At 35.8% G+C, this 12,141-nt stretch overlaps 1 protein-coding gene across 3 annotated transcripts in view; it reads right to left on the bottom strand.

The window, feature by feature from the left end:
- Positions 1 to 324: 324 nt before the first annotated feature.
- LOC106472822 overlaps positions 325 to 12,141 on the bottom strand; it is a 21,656-nt gene continuing 9,839 nt past the window's right edge. For 2 of the 3 annotated variants that reach the window (XM_013933490.2, XM_022401360.1), the window contains 4 exons: positions 7,901 to 8,071; positions 4,973 to 5,059; positions 3,222 to 3,264; positions 325 to 726 (listed from right to left, as the gene is read on the bottom strand). In XM_013933490.2, the coding sequence (XP_013788944.1) occupies positions 707 to 726; positions 3,222 to 3,264; positions 4,973 to 5,059; positions 7,901 to 8,071 (321 nt within the window). In that variant the 3' untranslated portion in view covers positions 325 to 706. The remainder of the gene's footprint in view (positions 727 to 3,221; positions 3,265 to 4,972; positions 5,060 to 7,900; positions 8,072 to 12,141) is intronic. The other variant, XM_022401359.1, reaches the window with a different exon arrangement.

Raw genomic sequence — 12,141 nt, 5'->3', positions numbered from 1 at the left:
ATGGATGTTAGTAGCTCCTTGTCTCCAGTGTTCTTCTGTACACTGATGATAACTATAAACTGACAGTCCGTGTTCAAGAAGTATCTGTCTGGTTTTGTTGGAAGCTGACAAGGGTACACTGCATCCGAGCTTCATATTTGACATTTTACAATGTAGGTAATAGAATCATGACTAATTCTTATGGGTTATATCTTCAATTTTAGAATTACGCATTGCAAAAATAAATTGAGCAGTTCTTACTAATATACATTGTTGTTACTGTCATTTTATGTTTTACCTTCACTTCATTTTATGTGGTGTACACTTGATAAGCAGAGGTTTACCTGAGTTTGAACAAGAACGTTTATTTGCATACACAGTTGTAATGTACAAATTAATTTCATTATTCACCAAAGTTACTGTCAGCTTGTAACAGTTGTATGAGTAGACATTCTTAAAAAAAAAGATAAAAAGTGCAAGATAAAATTTCGATAACTTGCACGATAGGTACATCAAATATGTGACTGTATTTTGAAACTTGAGAACAAAATTATGCTCATGTGATTGTTCTAACGAGCTTACGAAAAATAAGCTGAAAATCGTCGTGCCCAGAATTTCGAGGCGATTCTTTAAAAACGAAACCTTATGACTTTTATCGTTATATTTATTCATATGCTACTGGTGTTTTACTAAAAAAAAGAAATAGTTGAAAAGAGAGGAACATTTTTCATTGGATCAGCTGTGGTCCTGAAAGAAAAACAACAACAATTATCAATGTTACTGGAAAACAAGTAAATACAGAAACAGTTCGATAATTTATAACTATGATTAATAAAATAATACCCATCCATCTTTACATACATAACAAATTAAAAACTACAGAAATACCTAAAATGACAACAAATACACGTAGTTTACAACATTGATCAATATTTGAATTATGCATTAATTACAATAAAGTAAATTTAACGAATGTTGAAGTTATATTTAAATCAACACCAAAAATACTAGATAGCGACATTTAAATCTACCAATTGTAGTCGTCCATTTTTTGTGTGTATACAATACGCATTCCGTCATCCAATTTTTTTATGTCTGTGCACTGCGCATTCTGTCATCCACTTTTTTTTATGTTTCTATACTGCATATTCTGTTGAATCACTCTGTCTATAATCTTTGAAGCTTCCGACACTGAACGACACCTCTCATGTGAAACAAGTTTGTAACCATCCTGATAAAACAAACAAAACACTTCTTATATCTCGGATATCAAGCAGAACCTGATTATATTCATAATGAACGTGTCTTTTCTCCAACTGTCATTGTAAGAAACAGTTTCATTGTGAGGGGTCAACACGTGTTTACACTATGGTTTGTATTCGTACTACTCGTTAAGTGTCAACAGGTTTAATTATGTAATCAAGTGCTTCAACAATGTAGTAATTATAGCTTAGGCGATTGTATTACCTGTATAATAATCCATAATGATACTCTTACCTAAAACGTTAGCAGAAATCTTAAATTTAAGATGTTAAACTAACACGACTACGTATACGTTTTAGTTGATAAAGTAATGTTCGTATTGAAACGTACTGTTACGTCTCTGGTCGTTTGTTAATTTCCCGTAAAAATTCTTCCCGAGGAACTTCAGCGATACAAGTCATTTCTTAAATAAAACTAGTTTATTCTTTCTCAATACAACTTTGCAATACACAGGATTTCCACGGTCACTTTAACTTAAACACACGCTATAATTCACAACGATTCACGCACTTTACTTGCGGTCACTACCGATCACTTGACTCAATTATCTGTCTCTATATCTCCCTTCAATTGCTATCTGCGATTATATATGCCGTCACTTTACCTTCGCTTTATTTGCCGGGATTATATACAAAAATGGAGGGCGTCTGGCAAACACTAGAGTTGCCAAGAGCAGTCATGATCCTTCTAGAAACTCATGAGGTGTTTCCAGCGTCACGTGCCTTTTGCTGTCGTAACAGTACGAAACAGATTTGGAGGAATTGTATACCCTTTAAGTTTAATATGACACGAATAACATCTAAACATTGCAATTAAAATTAATAATATTAATAGAATGTATTTTGGTTTAAACTGAGCTGCATTAGGAAATATTAATTTAGGTCTAAACTGCGCTGTATTAGGAAATATTAACAATAATATTAATAGAATGTATTTAGGTCTAAACTGAGCTGCATTAGGAAATATTAACAATAATATTAATAGAATGTATTTAGGTCTAAACTGAGCTGTATTAGGAAATATTAACAAGAATATTAATAGAATGTATTTAGGTCTGAACTGAGCTGCATTAGGAAATATTAGCATTTGAAATTCTAGGTTTAAGTTAGTGGACCGGACTGCAAATGTGAGGGTTCACGGTTCGCGTCCCGTTGTTACAAAATCATGCTTTGCACTTTCTGGCCGTAGATGCGTTATAAGTGATGTGAAGTTCTATTATTCGATTAGAGTAGCCAAAGTTTTGGCGGACTAGCTACTTTTTCTCTAGTCTATCAATTCAAATTAGGGACGGGTAGTTTAGAGAGCCCTTGTGTAACTATGTGCGAATATCGGAAAAACTAAAGTTAGTTTCAAAGTTTTGTTTCTGACCATTATTTTATGGAATGGTCTCTATTTATAATGTTTCTCCTGATCGATTTAATTCACTAATGGAATCTTAGGTTATTTCATAAAACATGGGAATAAAGTATAAAAATTTCAAAACAATCTAAATTTACTGACCTTAAAATGAAAATGAATGTTGTCATAGTCCTCATACTAATGCATAAAAAATGATACCCAATTTACAACTATAACGTTCTAATGAGTCCCCTCCCCTAATGGCGCAGCAGTAAGTCTGAAGGCTTATAACGTTAAAAACCGGGTTTCGATACCCTTGGTGGGTAACAAACAAATAAAATTGACGAGCTGTGTTATAGAGAGCGTCGTTGTTTACATTTTTTAAAGACTTTCCTTATTACCCTACACAGCGAAATGTCTAATGGCTTTTTATTAACAGTTTTATCCAAATATGTTTACCTTAAATTAGTTAACTACGTGTAGATAGAAAAGTCATACAACAAAATATCCAATCTGTATCAACCATGTGTAGCAATTTGTTACATTTGTTTAAAAGATGAATCAATTAGATATTACAAAATAACTACTTTACTAGGCCTAATCGGAAACTTTATAAATACCTTCTTGAGACCGTTACTTACCGGAATTTTGCAATTTTTGTGAGTCCTCATCATGTAAACATTTCTGTAAAAACACAAATGAACATTCAGATTAACAGGAATGGTAGTAATATATTATTATCAAACCAGCAGAGACTCACAAAACGCTTGTGGTCAAATTAGTATCTTTATTGCAACAGTAATTCTTTAAATATACAGTTTCTAAACTAATACAAAATAATTCTAATCTATAAGTCCACTTGTCTTAGGCCTAACATTAGTTAAGCCTTTATTAAGTACGGCCTATATTCGATAAATAGATAAATTAACACCGTAACTTGTGTATGTTATTTTGCTTTAGTTTAGTTTACCAGACTTAATACTATCAATAAATAAACTTATAATGCTATTCAACACACTAAGGTTAGACCATTTTAAAAACTTTGATGGGCCACGAACCATAAACTATCGAATTCACGATCAAAGCTAACCACTAGGTTACACCCAGAATATGATCGTAGATAAACGAACCTATTACTGTGGGAAAATGAAGGGGTTAAATGCGACTCCCCCAGGAACATAAGAACTGGCAGTAGAGTATCAGTTTTACGACTTTACTGCCTGTGCTGTGAAGCTCCAGTACAACCCAGTGACAGGCCACATATTATTGAATTATCAATAATAAAAAAAAAGTAAGGAGCTTCCATAGGCCTGACCTCAACAACAATTTGCCCTTCAAATTCTATCTCTAGTAGCGTTGATGTTCTGACCATAAATAAACTTTTCTGTTACGTCATGATTATGGTGTTTTATAAGCTCGGTCAGTTCATGATGATTGGAAGAACTGTCGTTTCCAAGTTATTTTCGTTAAAGAGCTTGTACAATAATTGAAAGTGACATTTTTTTTACTATGTGAATGGATTTTTTTATTCAATAATAGGAACAATCAACTTCACTGGGAACGCATGCGCACAAAGGATAAATTGCCAGATCAGACACCCCTGGGATGCTGGTACTATCGGCTCTGATTTTGGATTACTGATCAGAGGTAGTAATTGTTTGGTTGTTTGAAGTTAAACACAGCTACACAATGGGCTATCAGTACTCTGCCCACCACAGGTATCAAAACCCGGTTTCTAGCGTTGTAAGTCTGCTGTGCCACTGGGGGAGGGGGCAGAGATAGTACTGCCAATCAGTAGCATCTACCATAATGTATATAGAAAAGCAAGACTGACGTCACAGCTGAAAGTGTGAAGCATGTTCAGCAGCATCACGTCTTAAACCTTGGACCTGTAACCTGGCACGATAACCACTCTAAGCCATGTCCCGCGTATTTAATAGTTAGAAATTTATTATTTTTTAGTCTTTAAAAGAAACAAAAAACTCTGCTTTTGCGCATGTATATTTTAATTATTATTTTTAAGTGCAAAGATACGCAAAGGGTTATCTGCGCTCTGTTCATCACGGGGAATCGAACCCCGGATATCAGCGCTGTGGGTATGTAAGCTTACCGTTGACCCACTGGAAGACTTAAGCGCAACGTTACATAATAGGCTATCTGTGCTGTATTCATATCGAGGAATCGAAGCCCAAATGTTAGCCTACAAGCTACTTGACTTGAGTTACAACATTTCTAATGGTGAATATTTTCATTCTTTGTTACATAACCTGATCATGTTATAATAAGATTGAGGTATTTTAAAACAAGTGTTATCTCTGTTGAAAATTGTGTAGTGTTACTTTCATTAATATTGCACATTTTATAATAAAGAAAAAATGTGAAAAAATCTCACCGAAAATGCCAATTCCCACACTAGCAGAGGGCGTTGAATTTCTCTTATCACACATGCCATTCGTCCCAACGCTGTTAGGCTAATAACCTGTGGAAAGTGAAGGAAAAGTTACAGTACATTGTGTTTGTTTGTTTGTTTTGAATTTCGCGCAAAGCTACACGAGGGCCATCTGCGCTAGCCGTCCCTAATTTAGCAGTGTAAGACTAGAGGGAAGGCAGCTAGTCATCTCCACCCACCGCCAACTCTTGGGCTATTCTTTTACCAACGAATGGTGGGATTGACCGTCACATTATAACGCCCCCACGGCTGAAAGGGCGAGCATGTTTGGTGGGATGGGGATGCGAACCCGCGACCCGCAGATTGCGAGTCGAGCGTCCTAACCACCTGGCCATAGTACATTGTGAAAGACGGTACAATAATTATAGGCACGAAATATAGATGACTTCTCACTAGACATTTGACGTCATGGAACTTAGGTGCTAAATTTGTAGTACTCAAGAACTGATCGACTATAAAAGAATAACAATTTTATCTGGCAGAGAAACGTTTCTTAGATTGACTGGCAACTTTATAAGTGCCCCACATACTTTTATGAAACATTCTATTTACATATGCAAAACAAACTTATCATTTTATATGTCTTTGGCTCTATAACTTTAGTCCTATCAAGGAAATTGGTAAAAACAAAGGTCCCTTTGACTTTCAAACATACATAACAGTCGCAATGAAAAAAGGATTATGTCTGCCACTTGAAACAACTGTGTCCACTGAAACATGGCGGCAGACTGGGAAAAATAATGATTTTAAAGTGTAACAAATACTAAACAATCTTTTCAACTGCCAGCACTTGACAGTCAGTACTATTACCATAAACTACCACATGACACTCAGTAAAGAGGAAAACATTACCTTATTGATTCACTAGCATATGTCCGTTGAAACAATTCAATGGTGAATAAATATAAAATGTGCAGTCAACCCAACCCCTTTTTGATCATAGCGCAAATGCAATATGATTGTCTAGTAGGCTGTTTAGAATCGTTTTTTTGTCATTATCTGTGTTACTTCAATGAGGAAAAATGCATTGAATTTGTTTTTAAGCAAAGGAGACTGACTGCAATGCATTGTTGGCAAACATGTTTGGGTTCCGACGTAATGGGTGGATCCAGCACAATAGAGCGCTCAGGTTCGCTAAGTAGTTACTGGGAGGTTTTTTTTCTCTACTTGATGCAACCATTCCTTGTTATTTTACTGAGCGCAAGAAAAGAACGCTACCGAAGTGAGCGTTTTTTGACAGTTGTCAATGGGGAGATATTCAATTCAAGTCAAGTCAATTTATTCGACATGGTACAATAAATTCGCGCATGTATATAATACCGACATAGAAAAATTAGGTACAAAATATAAACTGAATAACAAATACATATAGTCAAACACGTTTCTCTCTTTATTCATTTCTTTTTCGTTCATGCTACTATTTTCGAAGTATTTCTTTTAACCAGTCGAAAAGAAACAATTTTGTCCTTAATAAGTTTTTCTTCTCAGATTGACCTTTCAGAACATACGAAGACTGGAGGATCGATGTTGACATGAAATTTTAGGAATTGCAAAAAATGAATAATTTTCTTGGAATGTACTCTTGAAAAGAAGCAGTTTCATATGTAATTTTTTCTATATTTTTTCTGACCACCACTGATACTGAAACCCGGTTTCTAGCGTTGTAAGTCTGCAGACATACCGCTGTGCCACTGTGGGGCCAGGACATACAGAGCATGACAGACAGACATTTGGCTATTATATATATAGATTGGTGCTTTTCTTGTTATTACGAGAGAGAGATAGCTTCTGGAGGTGGTATAATGGTGTGGGAAACATGATCATGCTAGGGATTGGGTCCTTTGATTCCACTGTAAAGAATAATAACAAAATGAACTCGAACTTTGTAGCCAATTGCATTTACCCAAAAATGCTGACCTTGATGAACAAGGATTCTTCTAATGCAATAATATCTTCCACACAAGAAGTATGAAAATGTTTCAAACACATGAATCATCTTCCTTGACCAACACTGGATCTCAATCTCATTAAATATCTGTGGGACGAGCTTCGATATTACATTAGTGAACCAAAACATCTTTCTAGGGCTAGTGGATGTTCAGTCGTGGTGAAAGTTGACCCAATGGGAAACTTTATAAATGTCTTTGTGTTACTGTTCACAATTTCTGAAATCAACAATAGCTTAGCTTTTTGTAAAAATCACATATATTAATATTTCTAAGTCGTCTGAACGTTCATTTATACTATCGTTTCATTCTAAATAATGAGAAGATTTAATTCGGAATTTTTTGTTAAGTCTTATGCTCATCTAACGTGTATGTCTTTCACCAAAACAACTATCACTGATGTCTGTTTTTATTGTTACGACAGCGGTAGTCACGTGAGGCTGGTAACACGTCATAATATTCTAGAAGGATCGGGGAACATCACGAATAATCCAGTATGTGCTAGGCGCCCTCTATTCCTGTATATTGAATTGCAGACAGACAGAGATAAAGACCGACAATTGAGTCAAGCGCGGTAGTAACCGTAAGTAAGTGCGTGAATCATTGTGAATTATAGCGTGTGTTTAAAGTAACTGGAGAAATTAAGTGTATTACAAAGTTGAATTGAGAAAGAATAAACTAGTTTTATTTAAGAAATGACTTGTATCGCTAAAATTTCATACGAAAGAAAGTATACGGGAAATTAACAAACGATCAGAGGCGTAACATTATATATTAAAGACTACATTCAAAGTGTATTTAGACAATGTATTTGACAAGTAGACCGTTTTTTATGCCTTTGGCGTAGTGCCACAAACGTCGTTCTAAGTCCAAACAAAAACATAAGAAGCCTAAGAAAACATATTCCACGAAAATAAAAACTTACCGTTGTTAGAGGTAAAGGTGCCTTGTCATATTTCTCCAGCCATTGAGGAACAAAAGTCGATTGGAAACAGAGTGTGGTCACTAATCTCTTCACGTGACGTATTTGATTGTTTTTCTTAATAGAGGTCGCTGTCAAGTCTTCCGTAAAGCATCGCTGAAAAGCTGACGTTACCTAAAATGAAACGAATCTTAGCGTCAAAATAATAAAAAAAGTGTAAGAAACTCAAACTGCACAATAACTTATATCTTCAAACTTAGAAATTCAATTAACTTATAACTGTACAGGAGTTTCTACAATTTAGGGCAGAGGTGGCCAAACCGAGGCGCACGTGTCGCAAGTGGCACGAAAGGTAAACGCATATGGCACACGTGATTATTTATAAAATAGGGTGATCCGGTGCTTATGGAGATCTTCATCGATACATTACCGGGAATTTAGATAATATCGCAGGTTGTGTCACGTGGCATACGTTTTGTTTGGAATTTCCACACACGCATCAAATGTTACTAAAATACGTGTCATGTTATTAATCGTTTTATCTAATTTGTAATTTATTTCACTTTGATTGCTCAAATTTACACCTCCACCCATACCCCGTTATTGTTCGCAAACTGTGAATACTCAGATTTACAGTCCGGGCACTCTGGACCACTAGGCCACACCTGAATATCCGGTGTGTGATTTGCATTTATATATACGTAGAGTTGTTGTTTATATATATATTCCTTTTTTTAAACTTTAAGAGGAAAATGTATTATTTGCTTAGGGAATATTGTGTGGTATTTCAGAAAGTTCCAGAATAATGTGGCTAATACACCTTATGAATTTGACTTATCATCGGACCAAGAAAATCCTTAGGGTGTCGGGACTAGTCTAAACGTATAAAGCATAACCCTCGGGGCCCGGCATGGCCAGGTGGTTAGGGTGCTCGACCTGCAATCTGCGGGTCGCGGGTTCGAATCCCCGTCACACCAAACATGCTCGCCCTTTCAGCCGTAGGGGCGTTATAACGTGACGGTCAATCCCACTATTCGTTGGTAAAAGAGTTGGCGGTGGGTGTTGATGATTAGCTGCCTTCCCTCTAGTCTTACACTGCTAAATTAGGGACGGCTAGCCCAGATAGTCCTCGTGTAGCTTTGCGCGAAATTCAAAACAAAGAAACAAACATAACCCTCGGATGCTAAAGACCTGTCAGCAGCTAGAGACTCTAAAATAAACTCTGTCTTAGGAGCTTTTCCTGCGATTACTTCGTGTTTAAAAGGTAAATGAAGAATGTGAACAACGCATGAAATAGAAAGACAGTAGCTTTCAGAAGAAAAGAACACGCCTGAAACACGCAAGTGAAATTCAGCCAATAAACGCACGTGTGGTAATTTCCGTCGTATCACGTGACGTAATTGAGATGACGCTCACTTTCGGGCTGTGGGTGCGCAATAAAGGTGATGGGCAAATCCAACTATTTGATCAGAGAAAAGTAGCCCAAGAATTGGCCGTTGATTAGCTGGTCCTCTAATTTATCAGTTCTAAATTTGGGAATAGCCCTTCAGAATTGAAAGTACACCTTACAGGACCAATCAGAATTGAAGGTACATCTTACAGGACCAATAAGAATTGAAGGTACACCTTACAGGACCAATCAGAATTGAAGGTACATTTTACAGGACCAATTAGAAGGTTTGATGTAGTCTGTTTTTCTGCTTCAACAGTTCTGCTGAATTTGTTGTCCATTATCTAAGATCTAATTTGGTTTACATTTTTGACTTTAACTTGACATTTAACATTTCCATGGTGTTTCTTCAAGAGAATTATGGCAGTGAATCTGATCAGATGAAAACATCATTTACATGGTGTTTATTCAAGAGAGTTATGGCAGTGAATCTGATCAGATGAAAACATCATTTACATGGTGTTTCTTCAAGAGAGTTGTGGCAATGAATCTGATCAGATGAAAACATCATTTCCATGGTGTTTTTTCAAGAGAGTTATGGCAGTGGATCTGATCAGATGAAAACATCATTTCCATGGTGTTTTTTCAAGAGGATTATGGCAGTGATTCTGATCAGATGAAAACATCATTTCTATCGTGTCTTTTTCAGGAATGTTATGACAGTGAATCTAATCAGATGAAAACATCATTTCCATGGTGTTTCTTCAAGAGGATTATGGCAGTGAATCTGATCAGATGAAAACATCATTTCTATCGTGTCTTTTTCAGGAATGTTATGACAGTGAATCTGATCAGAGGAAAACATCATTTCTATCGTGTCATTTTCAGGAATGTTATTACAGTGAATCTGATCAGATGAAAACATCATTCCTATCGTGTCTTTTCAGGAATGTTATGACAGTGAATCTGATCAGATGAAAACATCATTCCTATCGTGTCTTTTCAGGAATGTTATGACAGTGAATCTTCACTACATTCTACATGTATTCTTCATTTAAACTATGCATTTTTCAATATGTTCGTATTACTGATTTTACTTTTGTTGTTGTTGTTGTTGTGTTTTCTTGCTGTAGTTTCTTCTCATGATTACTGTTTTGTGTTTTATTTGTTTAATTCTACAACCTACTGCAGGCAAATTCATTTTCAGGTTCCCCAAAACCCCCTTTTTTATTCCAGGATATCTCCCAAATCCACTGTCTACTATAAACTCTAGCGTTCCTCAGAATGCACAGTTCAATGTGGGTAAGCTTCAGACTAACTAGAATGAAAAGCCTGCTGTAGGTAGGTTCAAGAAGAATCCGTAAGTAAACTCCAGAAATCCCTGCTAACCTCCAGGCTTCTTTGGAATCTAAGCTCTCACATCTAAATTTATACAAAGTTAGTTATTAAGATTTAACATTAGTGACGACCTTCATGCTATTAATAATGTTGATCTACAGAAAATATAATTAACTTTTTGTAATTCATCATCTAAATATGCCTGCTACTAATCACGTGTTTTTCGGCCATAATCCTGATAAATGCTTACATCGCCGAGTTAGTTACGGAAATACATATATGCACGTGAGGATAGGCAAAGGTATCGTTTAAATTAAAGTCAAATTAAGAAAGACTGTTTAGTAAACCGTAAATGAGTTTTTTTTAAACCTTTTTCTTCACTGCGTAATTGCTTTACTGACTGAGTGCTGCCGCTTAGCGGAAAACGCTCGAACTTCACAAGTATCTATATCGAAGCATGTTACCAACATTAACCACTGTGTATCTAATAGGACAGAATTCTACCTTCACAGATTGTTAAAAGGTCAGAGGGGGATTCCCGATAGGAGGAAAAGAGATAAAACGGGCTTTGTGGAAATTTTTTTAGTTCTTAACTTTGGTTTTTGTCGAGAGATGATGTAGTCATTGTGATTTATAATACCAAAAAACAGTGACTTTCTTGTGACACGTTGTGCAAGACTTCTGTGTATGTTTTTCTTTGGTAATTTTATTTAATTCTGGTATTTGGCAGGATACTCGCCGGACTTTCAACTTTTTATCCCCTGCTGTTACTTGATTTTTAGAAACGCCTCTAGGCACGAGATTTTTCAAAGTAAGCAAACACACCGCGATTCGAAGAATATGTTAAATAACTTTCGAATCATAAGATCCGGATTATTTATTTCTCAGAAATATAATGTGGATTAATGCGACAGGGATTGAAATGAATATACTTAGCCAATCAAATCCAGGTAATAGAAGTTAACATTGTATGTATACGATGATAAGAGATGCATTATTTTTAATGGCAAATAAATTAGATATTCTCTTCGCCCTCGGGTACTTGTTTCATTATGTCTGGATCGTATGGTTTAAAGAAACATTACACTATACTCAGCAGGGCCACAACTTCAAAGTGAGACATCTGAACAGATTCAAGCCGTCTCCAGCCATTATTAGTCTCAAAGTGGGTTCATCGTCATCGAATTTTTGTTCGTTGTTAAACACGATTTTAACGTCATAAGTCCCGAGACTTACACTGAGTCATGAATAATTATATCACTGAGCTACTGGGGGGTGATAAAAAGTACTATACATCTTAATATTTATATCACTGAGTCACTAAGGGGGGATAAAAAGTACTATACAGCTTGAATATTTATATCACTGAGTCACTGAGGGACGATAGAAAAGTAATATACACCTTTAATATTTATATCACTGAGTCACTGAAGGACGATAGAAAAGTAATATACACCTTTAATATTTATATCACTGAGTCACTGAAGGACGATAGAAAAGTACTATACACCTTTAA

This window comes from Limulus polyphemus, unplaced genomic scaffold, assembly GCF_000517525.1.
Source record: "Limulus polyphemus unplaced genomic scaffold, Limulus_polyphemus-2.1.2 Scaffold5637, whole genome shotgun sequence".
NCBI lineage: Eukaryota > Metazoa > Arthropoda > Merostomata > Xiphosura > Limulidae > Limulus > Limulus polyphemus.
The sequence above is the reverse complement of the archived record's forward strand: the minus strand, read 5'-3'. Positions and strand labels throughout refer to the sequence as shown.